This window comes from Rhinolophus sinicus, linkage group LG03 (genome assembly GCF_036562045.2).
Source record: "Rhinolophus sinicus isolate RSC01 linkage group LG03, ASM3656204v1, whole genome shotgun sequence".
Taxonomy (NCBI): domain Eukaryota; kingdom Metazoa; phylum Chordata; class Mammalia; order Chiroptera; family Rhinolophidae; genus Rhinolophus; species Rhinolophus sinicus.
The window spans coordinates 121,359,748-121,385,849 of record NC_133753.1 but is presented as its reverse complement, the minus strand read 5'-3'; the positions used below and the strand labels follow the sequence as shown (position 1 = coordinate 121,385,849).

Genomic DNA, 26,102 nt, shown 5'->3' with positions numbered 1-26,102 from the left:
ATATTGAAGAGGGCGCGGCATTCTCTGGGGCCAGGCTGGATGGTTGCAGCCAGAATTGGAGTGGAAGAGTGTTTTGAAAAAGTGGGACTTGGGGTACAGAATGAGAGCTATGTGGCCTGGTGGCCTGCCGTCTCACTTGGAGATGCTTCCCAAGTAGTAAGTCCAAATAACTTCTCACCAGCCTGCAACTGTAACCTAAGATACCATATTTCTATTAAATATCCTCATGATGAAGCTTCCAGACCACACCAGTATGATTTTGACCTTGCAAAGCAACTCCTAGGTATTTTTAAGAACATGCAGGAGGCTGTTTCATGTGGGTGCAACAAGTCCCCTTGGCTCTTCCTTCCTGCTTAGCCTAATGCCACTGCCAATGGTTCCTGGAGATTACTGATCCTTGGGCCCATCACTGCATCCCCAAACCTGGTCTCAGGGAGAGGATCCCACCGCCACTTTGCAGGTCCAACCCAAACCTTCCCTTGATCTCTCACAGCCCCCCAGAGACTAAGCTGAGATTAACAAAGTATCACTGAAGGTTTGGGCACAATGAAATGGACTATATATAGTACAGAGTCTCATAGTATGGCTAGATGTAGCTTCTCTGAGACCCCAAACTCAGACCCGTTCTGAGGTCCCTTAAAAGGCTGCCTCTTGCCTCCTCAACTTGGAGGAAGCAGCCCTGCCCCCTTTCAAAAATGATCAGACTTGCTGCATATTTTACAGCTTTCTGCTGAGGCAGAAGAAGGAATTTTCACCCCCCTTTAATCTGTGGCTCATCTAGTCTTTCGCTCAGCCAGAATCTGTCTCTTCCCAGAATGGCTGAGAAGAAACAGACCCTCCCCATTCAGGGAAAGTCTGCCCCACACCCTCCCTTCCTATCTCTGGAGGTGATCTGGCCCTCTGGCTCCAGCAGAACACTTACAAAGAAAACAGTCCAACTGTTCCTACCTTGCCAAAGTTGGGCACATTCTGTCTTGAACAACACTGAGAGAGGGACTCCTGCAGAGTCACTCCAAGCCAGGCGATCTCCTTTACACCATTTCTTCTGCAGGGGGAGGTAACTGTGAGGCTGTCTTGCCTCACCTCTAGGTCTCTGCAACTAGCTTGACCATACACATTGTCTCTACAGAGAAAAGATCCATTTATTCCAAAGTAACAACGAAGTCTGCAGAGACATAAGTCCAATTCATATGATCACCCAGAGCATTTAGGTTATTTATCTCAACGATCGTTATTGAGATAAATGATAGCATCCCAGTTTCCCCAAAAGCAAAGGGTTAGGGCCCCTTGATTCCTTGAGTGTTACTGATGTTAATAAAAGACTGTCTGAAAATATTTTCCATGAACAAAGAGTCTTTCACGTAAGTGAATTCCCAAAGTACTTGCAGTTTTTAAATCATATTATTTTCCCAATTTTTAAATGTCACTGAAGTTTCTAAAAACACCAAGTCATCCCATAACACTTATTCATGTCCGACCTAATGAAGATTTAAAGGCTTCTATGGTTCACACATGTTTATAGGAGGCATTTAACTACTGTATTTGTTATTGATGATGTACATTTTGAATCTCTGATAAGTGTCTGTTGCTTGTCAGGGACCAAGAATGACTATTTTATAAGCTGCCATAATGCAGAAGTGCACATTTTCAGAAGGAGGCAAGACAAAGCGCATCTCTCAGCTCATAGCCTGTAGGTGGTCACCTGATCCCTGGATGACATCACCTCTGTTCTTACACTATTTGTGCTCTTCTACTCATGACTTGGACCTTTTCTGCATTATAAATCCAGGTGTTCCTAGCAGACCCTGGCCCTGGGGCCAGTGGAGTACAAGTCTATGAATCTGAACTAAGCTTGGAAAGCCCTTTTGATTCAGCATTCAGTTCCCAGCAGCCAGGATCTTATCCTACATTAGAAGATATGTTATTTTATTTTTCTGTGAACCAAAGTAATCCCAACTCTTAGCCAATATCTTATAAGGCTGACAGGAAACTCAATTTTGGTTTTTATTGGAGCGAGTTCCGACCCCCTATCAGGATTACACAAGAATTCAAGAAGCTTATGTGATGCTGAGAATGTAAATGCCTCTATACTTCAGTTCACCTTGTTATCACAGATAGGCTTATTGCTTAAATCCTCATGGTCCTTGGAAAAATCCTGCTTTGTGCTAAGGCTGGAGGTACTAGTTCTCAGAGTCCAACCTTTGTAGGTGTACCATAAATCAACTCTTCAAAATACTTCCAGGGAATGGGGCACAGGTCCTACTAAAAGAAATCACGTCCTTTTCCATTAGCTACCATCCACAAAGGCTTCTAGGAGCCTGCCTCTACACCCTACCTGCCCCTTGAACACCCACCGTAATCTCTTCCATCAGTTTAAGCTTTTGAATAAAAAAGTGGGGGAGAAGAGAGGCTGTCCTGAAGCCACTTCTTTAGTCCCTGAAATGAGGGAGGGAAATACAATTAAAAAAAACAAAACTCAATGGCCAGTATTCTTTCTGATTTCTCTAAAGTAGCAAAACAAGACAAAATTAGTATTCTTTAAAAAAAAATTGTTTTGCAATAAGAATTAGCTATGGCCTGCTGAATGGACGCCATCTCTGGGGCTGCTCAGTGACTGAGGTATGTTATCTGGTATTCCTGTAACCTAGAGCGAATGTGGCAAGTGCTCCAAGAAAGTTAAAATGAAATTCTATGGAAGCCCAAAGATAAAGAGATTCCCTCCGATTGGGGAAATTTCTCAAAGAATTGATGTTTGAGCTGGGCCTGAGAGAGGAGTTGCTATTATCCTCAGAAATCAGGTACAGGGCAGATTGTATTTTAGGCAGGAGACAGAAGAACAAAGCCAGTGAAGTAGGAGAGTGTTATTTGGCCAAAGCACAGGGAATTCTAAGATCTGAATGGAAAATCTGGCTCAGTTGGGGAGGAGAAGGGAGAAATTAGAGTGGATGGTGGGGGTGGGCAGCAGACATCAGTATGGTCATAGCAGGAGCTGGCGTGTGGTCCTAACAGACTTAACACAGTCATCTGGATTTAGGAATGAACATTAGGAAAAGGATTTGAGTAACTCACAATGGCAATGCAGACTCCAACTCCTCAGCCTTATTTTATACAGAGTGGGGAGTGTTGATGGGCTAGGGTTGCTGCTAGGACAACAGGTCTACCAGCTCCTAGTGAACCCTGAAGGGAAATACCTTACTCCAACCTCTTTGTCGTGCGGGGCGTCTGGCGAGGTCTCTGCCCCCGTTCCCCACAAGAGAACGCAGGATATGGTGAGGCCAAAAAGGAACACCCACGGAGCCATAAGTAGGGGAGTCATATCACCATATTCTCTCTGGCGGAATCTGCCTCTCTGCAATCCGCTCTTGCTAGCTCAGCCACCATCTCCTTGCTAGCCCCCATTTTCTGCTAGCGTAGCCACAGCAGTTATATTAGTGGCCAATGGCTCACTGGTTACAGCTGACGGCCAACTAGCCACAGCTGATGCCCATCCAATCACAGTTGATGGCCATTTACTACTTGAGCCAGCATCTTTCTATGTGAGGCTGAGAGCCTGGAAACTGCTTTCTGGGGTTCTGTCCCCACACTCTTAGTGACTGATCTCTTTAGAATATGATGGGTATTTGACACCTTTTATTTTCAACCTTAGAATTTAGCTAGAGTCTGGGACAATGCGAAAAGCCCACTTGCCTCCTATTACACAGAGCTGTAAGTCTGGTGGAAGAATTTTGATGTGGGTTAGGACTGATAGAGGATATTTAGATACTAGTGGTTTCCTTGGGGCATCCCCATGAGTCTGTCTGTAAAGTCCTCTGTTTGGGGAGTGATGGGGTATTTTATAAATTTCACCAGCAAGAGAAAGAATAACAACTACTCTTGAATTGTTTGAATTAGTGTCATCAGGAGTAAAAAGGTGATGGTGATTTAGTTGCTATGATCTTTGATCATTTCTTCATCCATAATTCAACAATTATCTATTGAGCTCCTATGTAGTAGAAGAAATCTGTTGATTTTGTCTGCCTAGCATCTAGTCTTCCCTTTCCCCTTTCTTCTCCTAAGAGAATCCTGATTTTCTTTGATGATCCTACTCCCCACACCTATTTATTTGATTTGGGGAACTGGTTCTACCCGACTCCAGAGGTAAACACACGATTCAAGTCAGCGCCGAGGTCATACCTTGCTGGTCACCATGCATGTGATACCATCAGAACCCGTACAGCTAAATTCCTTAACTGCTGTGGAAAGACTGCCAAAATTAAAACTGAGGTTGTAAGCTGGGAGATACTGGGAATCTTCTTACTACCACACACATAGACTTTAGAGTCAAGAAAGGTGGAGAGCAAGATAGAGTCCTAAAAGGTGTTTGAACCCCTCGATCCACCCTTGCCTGAGTATCCCCTGAACTTTGCAGTTACATGAGCTTGTTTTGTTCAAGTCAGTTTGGGTGACATGTTGTCACTTGCAAATGAGTGAGTCCTAACCAAAACATACTGGTCTGGTGCCATGGGGTAGAACTTGTAAACATCGTCTCAAAGTTTGTAACTTGTGCCCTGTCAATGAAGTAGGAATAAAAGCCTAGTTCCAACCTCTGCTATGACAGAATAATTAATTGGATCCACGCAGGAAAAATAAAATTCTTCATTCTCCCATCCAGCCTGAGTACCTCATGAGTTTTTTGTTTGTTTTTTTAACTATGAAGTCAGGAACCAGTTGACAGATTTCAGACAGGAAAGCCAGAGAGTCACCATGGCGTTGGTCACGTTGTTGACTTTCTGTCTCTGCTTAATAGTTTTTCTCTTTTGCCAAAGGTACAATGTGTCCTGAGCAGAACCAACATCTATTTTGGTTTTTCCATTACCTACTTGTGTGTCTTTGGGTAAAATAGTTCATCTCCACGTGCCTAAGTGTCCTCATCTCTGAAATGAGGCAAGGAGTGATAGTATCTCTCTTACCTTAAAGGATTTCTCTGAAGTGACAATAACATATATCTACATATGCAAAAAATGATTAAAAAATTTAGAAGTCCAATAAAAATTAAAGGATAGAAATGTATATTTAAATAGTCCAGGCAAATCTTGTCTTTACCATATTTTGCTGTGTATAATACACTCCCGTATATAATGCGTACCCACGTTTTTGGCCCAAACTTAGAGGGGGGAAAAAATCTTTCGTCTTAATTTTTTTAATTCAAATTTGTATTTGTTTATATGTAGGAACTTGTTTTTTTTTTGTATTATAAAGGAATTTTAGCATTTATTTTTTAACATATTATAGTAGAAAAAATTTTATGTAAGAAATAATTACAAAACAGAAGAACAGATACAAGGTATGAGAAATTTTATGTACAGGTAACAAACTTACAATAATTACACATCATAGAAGGCCAAGAACTCTTTGTCCTTGCAAGTTTGTGGTAAGTTCAACAAAACCCATTATCGTATTCCAGGGTATTATTTTCCATACGATATTGTTATTGGTTTCTAGAGTTACACTTTTAACTCATAAGCATAAATAAAAGAATTAACAATATTTATATAGATATGGAATTAGTACTACCCATGTATAATGCTCATCCTTATTTTTCCCTCAGACATTTGGGCAAAAAAATGCTCATTATACATGGCAAAATATGGTATTTTGAATTGGTTGAATGGCCTTAGCTACGATGGTACACTGGCAGGTGTGTAACAAGACTCTCTGGGGAAGAGATCTACCCTGATTTGTAGCACTGACAGATTTCCACAGTGTACATACTCCCAACCACAGACAATTTTAACCTACCAATCAGCTTGCAGAATTCCCGTGGGGCTGTATGAACCTGCACGAGTACAACATTGCTCAGGTATGTTGGTTACCCTTAACCTCACCTGCCTCAGTTTCTTCATTTATCCAAAGACTTGTTTGGCTAAGTACTCACTCAAGTACGTTTCATCTTTATGATTCCATGATATCATTATTTTATATTTATCAGTTAGACGAATCCAACATAAACTCATTATGATCATACAGCTTTCGCTGAAAGGTGTATTGCAGTGATCTGTTCTGGTAATGACACTGTTTATTCTTGCTGTGACATGCCTAGGAGGGCTTTTGGCATCGAAGGCTAATCCATCTTCAGTCGCATTAGATCACTCTGTAGTTCCGTATTTCTACTCCTTACGTGCAAGGAATTTTTCTGGTTGTACTTTTAGGTAAACATTATACATATCGCTATAGTATATGGATATCGAGATGCAAATATTTTAAGCAGAGATGACCATGTCCTTGAGCTTGTGTTAGGAAGTCTCACAGTCTGCTGACAGGTTTAAATCAGTGCTAAAACCCATAGCCAGCAGATGTCAGTGTCTCAGTTTCTTTATGTCTCTTTGTGAATTACTTACAAACAAAATGCCCCTCATTAAGCAACCCGTGAGGCATGTTTTCAAATAGAACCTAGGGTTATCACATCTTCTCCAACCACTCAAAAAGCCTAGTGATAAAAACAAACAAAAATAAACGTCAGAAATGAAGCAACTCTCCTAGGCAGAATTCTAAACTGACTATGACCAGATCATTAGTTTTCTCATAAACATGTGGGCTTTCTTGTTTGTAATAAGTCATCTCTCAGAATGTCAGGCTTCCAGTGAACAAACGTGACAAATGCACAGACTGAAATGGCTGCATTGAAGAGCAATGATGTCAGGTGACAGATTCTAAACAGAAGGGATACTCTTCAGCCAGGGCCGCTTGCCATGACCTTTTCCTGTTATCTCACTTCCTGGGGCTCAGTTATCTTAGTTGTTTTGTAATAAAGAAACAATCAACTGATGTTTGTGAAATGACATTATATACATGGTTATTCATTACAGAATTGTTTGCAGTTGTAAAAGGTTGGAAATTGCATCAAAGTCTATCAATAGAGGACTGGTAAACTAAACTATGGTACATTCACACAGCAGAATACCACGTAGCCAGCAGTACAAAAGCATGAGGAATGGTTTGTATTCTGATATGGAAAGGTCTCCTTATAAATGTACAACATGTGCCTAACTAAATGGACTTTAGGGTGCTATCCTGTGCATAAACCATGGAAAAAAATTAATGAGGAAACACAAGAGACTGGTAATATAGGTTACCTCTAGAGAGGGAAACTGAGAGCCTGGGGAGAGGGATGAAAAGGAAACTTTTCACTGCATGCCTTTCATAGTGTTTGCATTTGCTACGGCAGTATGTCTTACCAACACACACAGACACAGACACAGACACACACACACACACACACACACACACACACACACACACTGGCGCATTTTTCCCCACATATGCTTTTTTTAGAAATAACTTTTTATGATGGGAAAATATGCATAAATAATATTTATCATTTTAACCATTCATAAACATACAATTCAGTGGCATCAAATGTATTCATACTGCTGTGGACCCATCACCACTATCTACGCCCAAATAATTTTCATCATCCCTCCAAGAAACTGTACCCATTAAACAATAACTCTCCTTCCCCACTCCGCTCAGCCCCTGGTAACCTTTGTTCTACTTTCTGTCTTTATGAATTGACCTATTCTAGGTACCTCATATAAGTGGAATCGGACAATGTTTATCCTTCTGTGTCTGGCTTATTTCACTATCCCACATATACTTTTTCAAGAAAGCATCTACCAACTGGATAAAGCTGTGAAACTTTTTTTTATCCTTTTGTGATGTCTTTGCAAAGAAAGAAAACAGATCTTGTGAAATGTGTGGATATGCCTTGGACAAAGTATCATCAGCCTCTGGTGTTTCCTAGAAACCCTGTTGTGATTTTTCAAAGGTTAACTTGTCACCGAGTTTGCTAATATCCTCCTATCACAGAAAATAACTACCACTTCCCACACTTCTGGACTCACATATGACAGGGTTCTTTAACTGGGGCCCCTAATGGTCTTCAGTGGGTCCAGGAATCTTTTCTGAAATTGTATGCATATTTGTTGTGTGCTGGCCTTTCTGGAGAGAAATTCTTTAGCATTCAGAGATTTTCAAAGTGGTCTGTGAATCAGAAAATAAATAAATAAATAAATAAATAAATAAAAAAGGCTAAGCACCATTGATTGCTAAATGGGGGTAATTAATGCTGTCCCTGTCCATGAAAGCCCTTCATTCATTAACTAGTTTGTCTAAGTATATGATTTAGTGAGCCCACATCAAAAGATAAGCCTCTGACATGGGCCTTACGAAAGAAGAATGTGGCTTAAAAAAATAATCCTTACAATTTCCATTCTTAATAAAAATAACACGGCACCCCTGATTTGGTGGCACATAGAAGACAGCACAGCATCAAGGGTTTGTTAATACAATTCTTATGTAAGGAGATTGAGGGTTTTTCCATTCATTTCATAAATATTTATCGAATACCTCCTGTGAGCCAAGGATGGTCTACGTGCTCAGGATACGGCAGTAAATGCAACACCGTCTCTACCCCATGGGGCTTGCATCCTATTAGTAGGATGTAAATGATAAAGGAGTGGAAAAAATAACGACACTTTTCAGATAACCGTAAGTGCGTCAGTGAAATTGGATGGAGAACGCCTGGAGATTTTACTTTTAGATAGGGTGGCTGGGGAATTCCTTTCTTAGGAGATGGCATTTGAGCTGACATCTGAAGGGCAAAAGGAGCCAGCCATGGAAAGAGCTTGGACAAAAGCATTCCAGGCAGAGGGAAGAGCAACTGCAGAAGCTCGAGCTGTAGGGAAGGGAGGGATGGAGGACTAAGGTGGGGTGTGGGCCCACCACCAGACCCACCTCTCACTGTCTCCTCATGCAAAGGGCGCGTTCCTCCCGTCTGTACTCAGGTCCTTACCGGCTTCTTCTTTTACATCCCATTCACCTTTAGCAACCAGCAAGATTCCAGCCCTCATGTTCTTTCTCCCTCCTACATAAAAGGCCTTTGAGCCCTTGATGGCTTCACTGCCCTGCCATTCGGGCATCCACCTCATCAACCCAAGTGAGCGCTGAGCTCCTGGAGAAGCATGGCTGCTTCTCCGTGAACTCTGTCGTGGGCGGTAGAGATCAGAGGCGGTCACAGAGGTCAGGGTGGGCAGGACGGCCCGGACAACCAGAGCGTCCCTTTAGGTTGGGCCTCACATGCACAGGGATCCTCAAATTCAAATTTGGCCGTTATTTGTCACACGTAGGGTATTACCCCATCCGTTGTGTTACAATTTATTTATCAAACATATAAATATACCATAACTTTGTTGTTTAAAAAGAGGAAACACAAAAATTGGAAGTGGCCCAGGTTTCTCTTACCCTGAAAGGCTTGACTATAAAGAGAATGGGTTTTAAAGGAAGGTTGCTTGGAATCAAATCCTGGCTCTAATTTCCTGGCTGGTTAACTTTTGGTAAGTTTCTAAACTATGCTTAACAGGTTTCCCTATGGGAAAGAATTGTGTCCCAGGATGGCTAACACCACCTTACCATACCTAATTTAAAGAATTTGGAACTTGAGTTGATGAGATTTAGATAAGATTTTTGGAAGTTCAGTTGGCATTGTGATGGAATGAGACTTTGGGGATCTTGGGATGGGGTGAAGCTACTTTACACGTGGGATAGACATGGCTCATTGGGAGCAAGAGGGCAAACTGTGGTAGGCAGGACCCCACGGAGATCCACATCCTGTCCCAGGACCTGTGAATATGTTAGCTTACATGGCTAAAGAGACTTCACAGATATAAATAAGGGTACAACCTAGAGATGGAGATGTTATCTAGTCACTTGAGTCCTTCAAAGTCCAAGAGAAGGAGAGTAGGTCAGTGCTAAGATATAAAAGGACTAAGCCAGCCACTGTTCGCCTTGAAGATGGAGGAAGGAGATACCAAGCCACAAAATGCTGGCCATCTCTAGAAGAAACAAACCAGTAAAATAGATCCTACCCAGAACTTACAGAAAGAAATGCAGCCCTGCTGACCTCTTGATTTTAGTGCTGTGAAACTGTTTGATTTCTGACCTATGGAGCCAAAGGAAAATAAAATTTGTGTTGCTTTAAGCCACTAAGTTTGGGATAATGTGTTACAGCAGCAGAAAACCAACACAGTGCCTAATTCATTAGGAATTATACTAACAAAATTAAGTTACTACACATAAACAACTTACAACAATACCTCGTACATAGTAAGCACTCAATAAATGCTAACATCCTTCTCAAAGATGAGAGGAAGCAAAGATATACATAATTCTGAGACGGTATAAATGCAGCCAGACCTATGTAGAAATGTCTTCAAAGAACTTTACTTTGTAATTAAGTTCCTAAGAAATTGCCTGAAGTAGGGACAGCAAACTCAAGGGATACAGGCAAGTTGGAGGCTGCCACAGATTGGAAGCATCCCTCATCTAAGGGACAGACCCTAGCCTAGATAACTAATGTCAATGAAAATGCAATGCAGGTGCAGTGTTGCTAGGTACTTCAAATTTTTAAGAAGCAGAAATCTGCACTTTATTTTCCCATGAAATCTCGTTTTTAAATGTTGGGAAATAATTCACATTAAAACACAAACAGGCATACCTCGGAGATATTGCAGGTTCAGTTCCAGACTACCACGATAAAGCTAGCTGTAATCTTTTTGCTGGTGGAAACTCTTGCCTTCAATTTGTAAAAATCGCAACATCTGTGAAGTGCAATAAGGCGAAGCACAATAAAACGAGGTCTGCCTGTTCAGACCCACACAAAATTTTCAGGCAAAATTGGTTATGTCTACATTCAGCCACACAGGTTAGTATCTCCAGGCAGTTAGTGAACACAAGTAATGCCACAAAGGGTACGTGGCTTTTGAATGCACTTTTTGGCCCTCTCATATTCTTACATCATAAAAATCATACTTTGCTGTGCTTTTGGTAGTCTACTGAAATCTAAGAAACTATGAATTTTATAAAATTCTTATCAGCTTAAACAGAAAGACAACTTCAAATTGTGTTCAAATCCAGTTTTATTAAAATTATTTGGGAATTTGGGTAGCATCACAAAGTTTTTGACTATGACCACTGGACACACTAGACATGAGTTTATGTTTTTGGTTTGTTGTGGGTTTGGGTACATGTACTTTTCTAAATCATCTGTCCTTCATTTCGTTACCAAATGTCAAGGTACCTTACATTTCTCTATTTATAAGATCCTATTAATAGAACAGGAATTTGTAACATAAGACTGAAAAAAAACAAAATTCATAGGTTCAAAAAAATTCCCTTCAAACATTAAGAACATACAAAGTATACTAAAGACATCTACATTTAGTAATCCAAGTAACAAGGCAGGCATTTGATGGCTGTGGTGTCTTGTTTTTATTTATTGCTAATTACAGTTCAGAGACCAAAGTGTTTCCAAAAGCTATAAAAACCTTCACTGACATTTCCAGGATGGTTCAATGGATTTAGAGGATAAAACCAGGAGAGCACTTGGTTTGGCCTTTATAATCACAAGCCTTTTTCTTTTCTTTAGTGGGATTTTTCTTCTGCAGTAGCTCAGGGCACTATTTGCTTACTTCATGCCTTATAATTACCATCTGGCTTACAGGAGATCTAAGTATTGGCTTTGTAAAGTGTACTGTTGAACAGCAAATGGTGGGAGGCCTTCCCGTCCAAGGCAAAACTTTCAGCAGACCTTAAAGTAAAAGCTCCTTGATTCTCCTTAGTTGTTCTCCAGTGATCCTGAAGTTGTCTGTAAGAAAGAAAAAAAAAGAAAGCTGTATAAGCATCTTCACACCAGACATTTCAGCTTGTTCTACTTAAGCAGTCCTGCTTTCTTATCAGACTATGAAAACTCAGCTATGGCAATGGAGCCCTGTTGTTTTGTTCCTGCGATAAGAGTCGCTCTTGGGGATCAAAATGCAGAAAACAAAGCGGGGCAAACACTTGAGAAAATTCTGCCCTCGCTTTTCGCTCCAAGGCTGTACTTTCATAAGACTCATGAGAGTTGTTTACAGTCTTAACAGTTCCCTAAATGGCCAATTTATTTCACGAGAGGTAGGAGATTGCTATTCCATATGACTGCTGGTTTCCTTATTATTTTTTAGGTGGAAGCACTTGTTCCTCTAGAGGGAACATGTTATTAGATAGTCTGTTCTCATTTGTGGTCTGAATAGCATCTCTACTCAAAGAAAAAGCAACTTGGCAATCAAAATAGGCAAGTTTCTTTATTTGTACCATCAGAATAGGGCCTGAAACTTTTCAAAGATTAACTATGTAAGTTATTTGTGTGTTGTCCCAGCAAATTAGACGTAAGAATATTAAGTCACAGCAGAAGTTATATGAAATAATACAGGTTTCAGTTTATTATTCCAATAAATGAAAACATTTTCTTTAGGAATGAGCATTCATTTTGAACTTGCTCAATAAATAATTCTTTGCATCTAATTTAAGGCATTTTTAAAAATAAATGGAAAATATAGTCTTCAAAATTAAAGAAAAGAATTAGGATATAATGGGGCTTTCTCCTAAGTTAAGGTTCATCTAAACTTCAATTAAAGAATACTTAAAACAAAATATTCAAATAATATATAAAACAAAAAAGCGATGCATAGTGTAACGTTGCCAACCCACAAAGTAGTTAAACCTAAGAGAAAGAAATTATACTTACAAATGGAGTCCTGATTCCAAATTTGCTATGGAATGTCATGGTGACTTTGTTTTTATGTCCTGTTCTTTGATCAAAGGCATGGCATGAATCAAAAGGTGGACTGTACAAATGAAGGCTCACGGCAGGTTCCGTATGGCTAACATTCTCTACCCGATGTAAGCCAATGGAATCTAAACAATATCCAAAAAGAATAGATGAAGGATTTTAGATGATAGCTGTAGGTAAAAATTTTGTCACTCACCTAAGATTGTAAATAAACTGGATACATACGGAATTAATAGAACTTGGTTAGAATTGAACTTCCGGTTAAAGATAATGAGACACATGTACTTTGTTCTTTCCTGAAAACCCCCTACAGCTGCAGTAAAATAAAAAAGATCCACAAAGGTAATAGGAAAAAACATAAAAACTTAAAAGGCTGAAAGTACAATTGACTCTTGAAACGCAACATTAGAGGCACCAACTCCCACCCCCTGCAGTCAGAAGTCTGCGTGTAACTTTTGACTCCCCCAAAACTTAAGTTGTCCCTTAGTATCCATGGGGGAAATTGGTTCCAGGACCTCCCTGTGGATACAAAAATCCACAGATGCTCAAGTCCCCTGTATAAAATGGCGTACACATCAATGCATACAGTTGGCACTTGGCATCTGCGGACTCAGATGGAAAACTGTACAGGTACTTATTGAAAAAAAATGTGTAAGTGGACCTGCACAGTTCAAACCCGTTGTTCAAGGGTTAACTGTAGATGGATAGCTTTGCAGAAGAGAGAAAGCTAAATCCTCAGCTATGCAGGAGGATAGCCAAGAAATAACCTGATTTATATCTTGAAACTCCGAAACGGCTCAGGAATTGGCGGCATGGGCATTTCTGGAAATGAGGATGAAGGCAGGGCTAACAATATAAGAAATGGTTGAAAGCCTATTTAAATAGTCTCAAATCCCTTCCACCACTTCTCCCTCTCCTTCCCTCTGGTTCTAGCCTGAGAGCTACTCTAGAGGACAAGTATAGTAGATGAACTCAGGACAGGTGAAAAACAGGTGACTGAAGTCAATTTACATATTGAATGGAAAGATCTCCTTTCTTCACCACCTAGTTGTCAGAATGATGCCAGACAAGGAATTTTTTCTCCAGCAGGAGTTGGAAAGCACCTTCTCAGGAAATCTGGTTATGCAAGAACAAATCCCTAAAGATATTGCCATTGGTTCTTCTTCAAGGAAAAAGCTCTGCCAGACTATCCCAGAGTGAAGTCCAGTGTTCAGAGCTACTAATTCACTTTTTCTGTCTCTGGTTTTTAAATATTAGCACGCAGCCAAGGCCACCAGAAATTTGAGCAAGACCTCTATTACGAAACACAGGCCAGAGCAACCTGAAAAAAAGCAACTAGAAACAGAAACTATTTAAGAGAAGACTTAAAAAAACCACATACAAAAAACACCTTATCATTAAGATCCTCAGAGATAAAACATTATAAAAAGGACCAGAGAATAATAAAAAGAGCTTTAAGAAACAAAAAGTGATAGCAGAAACAAAAACCCGAGTAGAAGGTTGGAACCAAAACTGAGCAAAACTCAAAGAACAAAGACAGAAAATAGAAAGATAAAAGAAATCAGAGGAATAGTTCAGGACGTTTAATATCTGAGCAGTGAGAATTTGAGAAACAGCAAAAAAAAAAAAGTCAAAGAAATTAACTTGAGAATATTTTCTTAATGTAAGGACATGAATTTCCAGATTGAAAGAACCCAGTAAGAACCCAGCACAATGAATGAGTCATGAAACAAGGTACATCACTATAATAGTGGGGACAGAGAAAAGATATCAGAAAGAGATCTCCAAAGTTTCTAGAACGAAAAAACAGGTTTCACAGAGAGATTCAAGAATCAGAATTGCACCAGGCTTTCGAGAAGAAGACTGGAAACCAAAAGACAAGGATTACCTTCATAGTTCTGAGGGAAGATGGCTGCTGTTATCATTCGTGTTACAAGGGTTGAATAGAGATTTTTAAATATAAGACGTCTCAAAAAATTTCTTCCCACGAATCCTTTTTCACAGAGCCACTGGAGGGTATGCTCCACCAAAACAAGGGCATGGACCAAGAATGAGGCAGACATGAGATCAGGAAACAAGGGGATCAGCAAAGAAGACAGCAAAGGGAAAGCTTGGATAATGTGAGGGGACCCCAGCATGACAGCTGAGCCCTGGCCTGGAGATGACCTAATTCACACTGAAGCAGGTCCACAGGCCCTGGAGATGTCTTCAAGAAGATTAAAATAAGAAATGACAAGATACACAATTGCAAAAAAATATGCTGGGAAGAAATTTATAGTTAGGAGAGAGTTTGAGAATTAATCAAGGAAAGAATTCAGTGAAATTAGTGTAGAAATATAGGCACCTAATTTGGCTTTATGCTTCATGATCTAGGTCCATGAGCTTGCATGGTAAAGAAGAGCTAAGCTTAGAAGCAGAAGACTTAGGTTCTACTCCCAGCTGGACTATCTAGCTGGATTACCTTTAAATAGTTCACAACTTCTAGAATCTTCAGTTTTCCTCACTTCTAAAAACACGTAGGTCCTAACTCTCAGATCTAGAAACTCCTTGATTCCGAGGCTTACTGCTTTCATAATATACTGGCTTAAACACAATTTTGAACAAAAGTTCAACATTCTTAAGAACTGACTGCGCTAATACAAGTCAATTATTTGTTTCTCCAGTTGCAAGTACATATACCACTCAATGCACGCTGGACAATTCTGCAAGACTCTGCAAAAACTAGTCAGCTATCCTTTAGAGAAGCACATGAAGCTCATATCTGACCCCAGTTGTTAATCCCAGCATTATTATTATTTTTGGTCTTTGCCTCCTTTCCTTTATCCCCATGGTATACCCTCTGTCACTGTAATGTAGAACTTGGTGATACTTACGGATGCCAGTTTGGTCCTGGCTATGTCTATCTTTTGCCTATTACAACAGGTAATTTGGTCTCCTTGCCCCAATTCTCCCTGTTCTCCACCCTATGGTGTATACTGGTACCAAAACTGATCAAAATACTCGCAGATAATATTCTGCTGACCAAAGCAAGCTGTTACTTTAGGCTGGTCTTGGAGGGCCAGGCCCTGACATCACTTTACTCTTCCTCTACTCCTGTCTAAACCCATTCTTCTTTGTTCCCTTTATTTTATTTTTATTATTTGCAACAATTGTGCCTTCACTCATGTTTTCCCCTGTATTTGAAACATCCTTCCCATTGATCACTATCTGCAGTCCTACGCCTACATCTGTAAAAATCAAAGGCTGTAAATTTGTGACTTTTGATCATATGGATAATTAGTCTATAGAAATATTTAGCTATCCCACCCAGTATTTTACCGATTGGCAAAATTTCCCACAAAAATTGGAATTTCCCACTTCTATGGAAAAAGAAATCAGAATGATCTTGCTGGAGCTGGTTGCCCATTGGTGCCCCCTGGCTTGCACACGTCAGTTTCTACAGCCTATTCCCAGCCTGCATGGCTCATTTACCTTATCTGCTTGGCTCCAATAGTCTTTTGTATTGAAGACTCTTGAAAAAAGTACCTATTCTTTAAGACCTAATCTAGTTTCATAAAGACTCTGACTAGCTGAAAGTAATTACTCTGAATGGCTTTTCGCTTTATTCTGAGTTATATGGGCAACAAACTTGTTCTTGAAAGTTTGGTATGCCTCATTCATACACACACACACACACACACACACACCTGACACAAAAGATATCAGAAAGAGATCTCCAAAGTTTCTAGAACGAAAAAATAGGTTTCACAGAGAGATTCAAGAATGAGAATTGCAGCAGGCTTTCGAGAAGAAGCCTGGAAACCAAAAGACAAGGATTACCTTCATAGTTCTGAGGGAAGATGGCTGCTGTTATCATATAGTAACTCTCAAATAAGAGTTTCCTGCTACATAAGAAATACCTTGTGTTATGTGAATGGAGGGAAAAAACGTCCTACACAGTAGCCCCTCCTTATCTGCAGTTTTAGTTACCTGCAGCCAACCAAAGTCTAAAAATAGTAAATGAAAAGTTTCAGAAATAATTCATATGTTTTAAATTTTGCGCTGTTCTGAGTAGCATAAAATCTCCTGCTGCATCCCGCCCAGACGTGAATCATCCCTTGTCCAGCCTGCTGTATCGGCTACCTGCCCGTTAGTCACTTAGTAGTTATCTCAGTTATTAAGATCAGTTATCAGATATTTTGAGACAGAAAGAGGAGACCACATTTACATAGCTTTTCTTACTGTGCTTAATTTATAAATTAAACTTTATCATAGGTATTTTTATGTATAAGAAAAAGCAGTACATATAGGGTTCAGTACTACCTGCGGTTTCAGGCATCCACTGGGGTCTTGGAATGTACCTCCCGCAGATAAGGGTGGACTACTGTACAATCTGACCTTTCTAAGTGGCTTGCATTCTTAAACTAATTAACATATTTAGGCCAAGTATCAAGGCTAGTACTGGTCTTTAAAGAAAGAACCTACTTTGCCAGAAAAATCTCGGTACTATTTTATTTTATGTAAGTGGGATAGCATCCCAATTAAGAGTGTGGCCTTTGGAGTCAAATTGCTTGAGTTCAACGCCTGACTGCTACTTACATGTTGAGTGACTTGGACAAGTTATTTAATCTTCCTATGTGTTGTAATATCATCTATAAATGGGAATAACATCTCATATAAGTTTTAATGAGCTTTTGGGAAGGTTACTACCTGCTTTAAGAATACAAATGTTAATCGCTGCCTCGCCTAAAAAGCACTTGGCTCTCCCATATCACATTTCGGGGAAAGACTGAATTCTTGGTAAGAGATCTACAAACCACTGCTAAATAATGTGCTTTGTAAAGTTTCCCTTGAGAATATTCTTTTAAGTATGTTGTATGCATTTTAGAAAACCAGGGACTAGTTAGCATTCTTAACCACTTCCAGAACTTTTCTTTACATTTTCTATCACAGACTAATATTTCCAACGTGGCCTTACTCCTTTATTAAAAGATTCTACATATGTAAATTCATTATTTGATTCTAACTGTCCTAAGATTTGGCAGGTAAATGACTTTTTGGTGTGCACTAATTTACATGCATGTGTTTCTAATAGTGATTCCAATTCAGATGCAAAACTTTAAAAAAGATCATTTCCCAAGTATTTGAAATCATGACTCCACAATCCAAGTTATACTGCACATATATAAGTAACCCATATTTCAGATGGGAGTCCCAAGTTTTTCCCACTTGCCCTTAGAGAAAGATATTGGCTGTTACCATTGATGTAGGCACACTGGTTTTCCCCCAAGGTTCTTTCTGACTTCTTGGTCATCTCATTGGACTTTTTGTCAGGCCAGGCAAATAATGTCTCCTTTAGATTTCCTTGCAGCATCTTCAAAAAGCAGTGGGAGTTGGTGTGATCATGGATACTGCTATATATACACAAAACAACAATTGAACTCAGTAGATGGTCCAGTACCCAGACCTGCAGTAACAGTCAGCCCAGAGCTCACAGCTGCACACTGTCCAGTAGGACAGCTCCCAGGACAAAATCCATTTCAGCTGGATTTTCAAATGTCATCAATTTGTAATTCAACATTGTTCAGGGCAAGATAATAAAATGTTTTCCACATCAATGCGCAGAAAGGGTACAGTTTTCATGAATAACCTCTACTAAAGAACAGTTAATTTTTAGAAATCTTGTTTTAATACTACTTTGATAAAAGAAACACAAAATCAGCAGACTTTTATCTTCTACAAACTATAGCTTTTAATAACTCAGCTAAGCTGGGCTAAAGCTTGATTATAAAACTACACTGGAGAAATTACAGAAAAGACAAAAATAATCATCTATAATAATTGCATCACACTTTGAAGATCACTTAACATTTAATATTTTTTTCTCAGGCCTTTTTTCTCCTTCCTTTGGGGGACAAAAGGTATGTGTGTGCATTACCACCCTAAAATTATAGACCTAAAGTTTAGGTATATAATTTTATACCTAAAATTATACCACCCTAAAATTATAACATAATGTATACATAATGTTAATGCTTTGCAGATTTAGAGTATGCTACTTGTAATTAGTATGTCCCAATATTGCTGGGAGATAGAAAGTAAATTGGATTTGGGGAAAGAATTTATTCATACAATGTTAGAGTACATAGTATTTAAGTGTAGGTAGGATTAGTTGTAAAGTTGATTAAAGTATATGAACTTATATACATTTTTGGTATTTACTTCATACGTTGAATTCTATTAACCCATATTTGTACCATAAGAACTTTTTCCTAAATCCAGAGCCTAGTCCTACTCTTGACATATAATTGGCTTTAAAAAAATACTGAGAAAGTAAGTGAAAACAACTTCACCCCATATGAGTACATAAATGTACCGTATTTTGCTGTGTATAATGTGCACTTTTTTGCCCAAATTTGGGAGAGAAAAATAAGGATGCGTATTGTACATGGGTAGTACTAATTCCATATCTATATGAATGTTTTTTATTATTTTACTTATGCTTATGAATTAAAAGTGTAACTCTAGAAACCAGTAACAACATCTGTATGCAAAATAATACCCTGGAATACGATCATTGATTTTGTTAAATGCATGAGGAAATTGCAACAACAAAGAGTTCTTGGCCTTCTATGAAGGGTAAATATTGTAAATTTGTTACCAGTACATAAAATTTCTTGTTACCTTGTATCTATTCTTGTGCTTTATAATTGTTTGTTACACAAAATTTCTTATACTGTAATATATTAAAAAATGCTAAAATTCCTTTATAATACAAAAAACAAGTACCTAAATGTAAACAAATAAAAATTTGAATTAAAAAACTAAAAAGATTTTTTCCCTGAAAGTTTGGGCCAGAAACATGGGTGTGCATTATACATGGAAGTGTATTATACACAGCAAAATACAGTACTCTATAGACCAAACTTTCCAAGACTTGTAAATTCACGTTTCCTTTCTCCCATCAAAAATGAGTCTGGATTATTGGTTTCACCATTCTCAAGACTGAGAAGGATTGGCTGAAAGAGATAACAATACTCAATTGGTAATAACGCTAGCAAATATTTAAACTAAGGACAATTTAAAAAGCAAGTTTCAAAGAATTGACATTAGTTTAACTTGCCTTACCCTCTACATAAAAAAAGTAAGCAATTCATTTTAAAAACGAAAAACATTTTTTGAATTTGTGACTTGCTTTTCTAGCTCCAAATCTGGACACTTGGTCTTTGGTCCCCCAATTGTTTACACACTTTAAAACAAAGGCCAAGTTTTAGTACAATTCCATAAAAGTTTGGAGAGAGATAAACTGGTTACTACCTCTTTTTATTTATTATTCATTTTGGGGGCTGGTTTTGATGTGCATGGTATATGACTAAACCCCTCATGCTAATTCCCATGAGATTTTTTTTTTTTTGAGATTAGTGGATATTATGAATAATTACAAAATGATACTTGTTAGTGCTCTCACGACTTGTGGCCAGCCTGGCTCTGTACATCTCATAGGCTGAAATACTCTCATAAATATCTGTGAATGAATAGTTGTCTTACCTGCCATGTCCTTCACCCCAACATAGAATCATTAGATTAAATTTTCCGTTTCCTTGATCCACAAGATTTCGGGTGTACCTAAAAAGAATGTATTCAGAAGTTTGAATTTGGTTGATGAAACAAGCACTGGGAAAAATAAGTGTGTCACAAAGTACCATTCATTTACAGATGTTACTATTTTTGCCTCTAAGTAACTTTCTTATGAGAAATCCAGCACAAATGAAAAATATTTTTTCACAGTTCATTTTGGACTTTTTTTTTTGTATTCTGCATCACCACATTTACAGCTTCTCAGTTTTAATTAATGGCATGGAAAAGTTAACAGGAAAAAAAGCAAATTCCTCGATTCTCCGTTGACTGCCTCAAACTGATAAAAAAGAATCCAAGTTTCTCTCAGAAGGTATTTGCAAAGTGTATTAGTGCTCTAGGCAAGAATGAGCTATTGTTTTGCTTTGTCTCTCCTCCCTCCTCCCCTAGCTCAACCAGAACTTGAGAAACAAGGTTTTATTAAATGGCTGTTACAGAATTCTCCTTAGTTTTCCGATAGCCTAGACACAAACCACATTCAAAAGTACCGCTAATGAAAAGTCCTCCACAAATAGGGTGGGGGTTGACCTAAGTACCAGAACATAGGAAGTAACTGAATCTTTTACAATGATGAGAAAACAGTAATTAGTCAAAGTAAATCCTGAACCAAAACAACCACACCATCAGAGAAAAAAAAAAAAAAACTTTAAATTTTCTGTTGGTCCAAGAGGTACTACTGACATCATCTAATTAGAAAGTTTGATAATTATGACATTCATTTAGAACATCACTTTTAAGGAAAGCAATCTTTACCCAATTTTTAGGATACTGTTTGTTCACATGCCCCTTCCCTTCCCTCTCCTCCCCCAGGCTGCAGGCCAGGTGTTGCCTAAGCAGGTTCATTGATGGAGTTGATTAGTAAAAGCTTTTTAGATGTCAATCATCCTCACTTAGTAGCCCCTTATGACTTAGCAAGGAGCCGTGCTCACTGCCTCTAATTCCTAGTAAATGCCTTTAATTCCCAGTAAATTCGGTTCCTGTACCAGGATCCTACTTCTCCCTCCACCATCCCTCTTGCTTCTCTGGAGCTTCTTCCAGAGAATTCACTGTTTGGCCCACACTGGAACATTTTCTGTCTTGGTTCTTCTGCACTGGCCTTCCCAAGGTCAGCGATCAGAATCTTTCACAGTGCTAGGACACCTATTATATACAAATCAAATTGATTTCTGCTCTCTTCTCCCTCCCTCTTTCCTCCCCCAACTGCCCACCCAGCACTGCATCTATTATCTTAATTAGCTGCACCTCACATACTTGTGGAATAGATCAATCCAAGTGGTAGCATTTCAAATGGTTCAGAGCTTGTCAATCAAGATGAATTCAAGGCCTCTGAAAACGCTCTCGTTCTAAAGATTAAGAGCCCTTACAGCTTATTCCAGTTAATTAATTTCACTTGGTCAATAGTATATCTAGGCAGAAGAAAACTATTATGCACCATATGTCTGCAAGAAGTTTGGTAGTGGTTTTGAATGTGGGCTCTGGAACAATGCTAATTTGCATACTGGAGCCACTACGTGACAGAAGCATGACCTTGTGCAGGTAATCCAACCTTTTTATTGCCTGCCATTCATTCCTCATCTGTAACACGGGGATAAGAATGATGGTACCTATGTCATAGGGTTATGGTGAGGTCATGAGTGACTGGGACAGTATCTGACTCATAACAATCCCTCAGTTATCTGGAACTGATGGCACAATTAAAAACTAGACGCTGGTAGCTTTATTAGCGGCCACAGAAGGACCTCACCATGAACTGAGTTCATAGGAGACGAGAGAATATCCTAGAGCTACTTGCAAGTGAAAAATGGGACCCTAAGTAGGCTTCACTTTATTTCAAATCGTAAGCAGCAGCCCTTGCCAACAACTTTACCAAACACGCCAGGTATGTTTAGTGAAGTGATCAACAAAAACTGCTCCCACGGAAAACTTAAATCTTTCGTTGTTCGTCTCTTTCAACTACCTTCAACCCTACTAACCTGAGACTGAGGCTCTAGCTTTTCCCTTCGGGAGATGAACCCGTCACCCTTCACGGTGATTCAATTTTACTTCTGGCCCCAGCGGATTGGTAGATTCATTTTTACTTAATCAGCAAGCTGGGGCTGCAAAGGACCCGGCCTCCCAGGGCATCTCACTCCAGCGTAGCTGGGAAACAGCGCTCGTCAATTCACATTGCAGATCCTCAGAACTAAGGATAAGAAGTAATACTGCTTAGGGCAGAAAGATAGGCATTCGTTTAATCTGCGAGCCTGACAGTGGGTTGAAATAAAACCTCAGTCTGAGAAGTTAAATTGGTTTGGGAGAGGGGGCACCACAGATTGAAAAAGAGCAACTGACAACCTCAAGATACAAAAAATGCCTGTTGGCAGGTGCCCGGTCGTAGGCGACCCAGGGCGAAGTGATGGAGAATTGGCGTCTGGGAACTGTGTCCTGTATCGTTACCCCTTTCTCCAGACGGCTGACGTAGTTCTCTCTGGGGAACACCCTCCGTTAGTCCAGCCAGCCGGTTCCCTAGGGCGGCAGGCGGCTAGAGCCTGAGGGCATTGATCCCGAGGCCGGGAGCAGGAGGAGTGGCGGTTTGGAAGCGGAGGTGGAGGCGTGAGAATAGAAAACTAGCTGCGCCGTGGCCTCCCCTCGGGACAGCGAGCCCCGCAGCCCACGGAGGCGGCGCAGCACCGGCGCGCGGCAAAGACCCTTGGGCGCTGGGAGCGTGGGCGCGGCGGGCGCTGCGCCGCCCGAGCTCTCCCGGAGCAAGCCCCCTCCCCCACCCCACCCCTCACGCCCGCTCCTCCGCGGACTCGGCGAGTCGGCGCCCTGGGCTTTGAGGCCCGCGCCGGGGGTCCTCGGCGGGCACCGCTGCAGCGCGCTCACCTGTACTGGTCGTATTTGGCGTACACGGCCCACTCGTCGGGGTCGCTCTCGTAGGCTTCCATGACGGCCTGCACCTCCTCCACATTGACCTCCTCGCCGGCGAAGAGCTGGTGCAGGATGCGGATCAGATCGGCCAGGGTCCGGGGCTTTAGCACCTCGGTCTGCTCCATCCCTCGCGGAGGTGGCGGCGCGCCCTTCTCACTGCTGGGCTTCGGAGGGGTGCTGGGCAAGCCGAGGAACCGAGGACGAGGGACCCTAGCTGCCAGCTAGACACACAAAACCCCCAAACGCTCGAAGACCACAGCTGAAAGAATCCCTGGCCAAGATATAAAGAGACCCCCCCCAACCCCCCAGGGCAGCGTGGCGGGCCTGGGCTTGCAGAAGACGCGCAGAGAACACAAATCAGGACCAAATCTGCTGGGTTTAGCCTCGCGGGCCCTTTTTAAGCTCTTAGAGTCAGCGGGAATGTACCAATGGCCCTCGGAGGGTGGGGAAAAGCGGGTGCGACCTGAAGAAGGTGGTGGAGGAGGCGAGAGCATGCGGGCAAGGCCCACGCACTTGGCGCCAACCCTCTGAGCACTCCAGCGCACGCAGGAGCCCTTCCCTCCCGAGTCCTGGTACTCGGAGTGGGCTTCGCGCAACCTGTCCCCCACCTTAACAGGACGCATTTTGGCAGCCCATCCCAACCTCTCTCGCCGCGCCCCCCGCCGTCGCTCCCGTTGGCTCCTTTGGACCGCAGGGGCTCGCGACGCAGGGACGCAGACCGCAGCGGTCGGGAGAAGACAGCTGGGGTTGGATGATGAGGAAGAAAGGGGACCCTGCCTCTCAAACAGAGCTGAGGAATTGTGAAGAGCTTGGGAGATTGCGGACGGATTCCTCTCCCAAGATGGAGAGTTACTGTTTTTGTCTATAGAAACTGTAGATAATGCGCTCCAGGCTAGGTGAACATAAGCGTCTTCCTTTAAAAAAACCTTGAATGTACTGTACTGAAAGTACATTTTGACAAAGGAGACTCAGATCTCAAGCAAGACTAGTGAAACGATGGAAAGCTGTGTCCCTCTTTGATTTTAAAATCAAACACTTCCTAAAAAGATATTCAGTGCAAAGACCTGATGTTTCAATTTATGGTGAAAAAAAATACTGACTTTATGTCTCCCAATGCAGAAATTTAAAGGGTTCTAATTAGGCTATTTAAATCCTTCAATTCTAGGCATGTGCTTGAAGGAGCCTACTGTTAACACACGTAAAGAAACACATTTCTATGTTGTGCATAGTACTTAGCACGCTTGGAGAACAATGCAAATTAAGTATGAATGAAAAGTAAGAAAAAATGTGAGGTACAGAAGAAATGCAAGTATAGATTCCTTCCTCTTCATAAATGGACCCAGGGAATAATTTGGATTAAGGTTACTAAAGGTCTAGATTTCAGGAAGACTGCTTTTTCTAGACTGCTTCAATATATACCGGAGGTGCCAAAAAAGTATACACGACTTGTATTCATCTTTTGTTATTGGTATGTATTACAATTTTAATATTTTCCTTTCTTAAAATGTGCAACACATTTTTTTGGCACCCTCTGTATTTCTGTGTATAATGTATTTACATTTACTTGTGCCACGTGAAGTCTTTCAAACATCCCTGGTTAAACCGAAGTATTCTAACAACGCTATTAGGAAGTAAAAATGACAGCTCAGTCATCATTGTTCATAAAAGGCTTTGGGTAGAAAAGCAGGCCAGAAGCCAACCTTTTGTGTTGTGTTGCAAGGAGAGGCTCTATTAGAATACCTAGATCTAAAGAGGTTGTAGTTCTGCATTGCCCAGGGTGATGGTTTACACACTTTTAAGACATTGATATCCAGGGTCTTCACCTCACCCGTGCTGAACCTCCGGGCTGCGGGGTGATTGGGTGCAAGGCAGATCCTGCTTTTGCTTTGATGTGGGATGGTATCATCATATAGGCATTGTAACATCTCACATTACAAGAGAACATATATTTTGAGACAACACTCATGTAACTTTTATTACAGTAGTTATAACTTTTTTGTTTTATTAAATCTTACTGTACCTAATTTACATATTCAACATTATCATAGGTACGCATGTACAGGAAAAAACAGTATCTATAGGGTTCAGTACTATCCAGTTTCAGGGATGCACTGGGGGGAGGTCTTAGAACATATCTCCCATGGATATGTGGTCTGTAGCTGATTTCCCTGGCACCCAGTATATTATAGTCCTTGGAAAATGAAGCAGAAGCTGCATGCAAAACGATTTTCATTTTCATAGCCCCTGAAAACTGCAGACTTTCCCAATTTGGATTACACACAACTAAACTGGCTGGCTAATGCTCTATAACTGAAAGCATAGTCTGTACTTCTCTTTCAATTTTCTAGTCTGACATTTAGGTGATATTTAAGATCCCTTCAGGGTTAAAACTTAAAGAAAATCAGATTCCAGGAAGTATTCAATCTTAGTTTGATTACAGATAAACATTCTTAGCTTACCTTATACCCTAAATATGGGGAACTGATTATGAAGTCCTTGGCTTGGATACCTTCAAAGATGGAAGCACAATATTCTAATCATCATATGTACGCCGTATGTTGTGGGTCATTTTTGCACAGTAAGATAAAGCATCACACTACTGACATTGATTTTCTCATAAACATGGAAAACAAAATATAACCTGAGGGTTCAGGCCCCGCCCCCCCATCCCAAGTTCAATTACAATTAACACAGTTTAAACCAGACATCTGCAAAAATGTTTGTGAATTGTATTTTAGGTTTTAGTCACCCAATAACTCATGGGATCCAGGCGTACAAGTAAATGTTGCGGCAAAATTAGCATAAAATAACTAATTCTTTGGGTAAGGTTTAAGAAATAATACTGTAAATATGGTCTGAAAGAGTATAAAGCCCTATATATTCTTCAAAGTTATTAGGGAAAAAAAACAAGTAAGGTATACATATTTAGCTAACC

At 40.4% G+C, this 26,102-nt stretch overlaps 1 protein-coding gene across 1 annotated transcript; it reads right to left on the bottom strand.

The window, feature by feature from the left end:
* Positions 1-10,934: 10,934 nt before the first annotated feature.
* Positions 10,935-23,744, bottom strand: CDO1 (cysteine dioxygenase type 1). The gene is made up of 5 exons (XM_019727833.2): positions 23,123-23,744; positions 20,171-20,248; positions 17,882-18,036; positions 12,599-12,768; positions 10,935-11,680 (listed from the first exon to the last, which is right to left on the bottom strand). The coding sequence occupies exons 1-5, from the start codon at positions 23,290-23,292 to the stop codon at positions 11,651-11,653; spliced, it is 603 nt and encodes a 200-aa protein (XP_019583392.1). The 5' UTR covers positions 23,293-23,744; the 3' UTR covers positions 10,935-11,650.
* Positions 23,745-26,102: the final 2,358 nt, after the last annotated feature.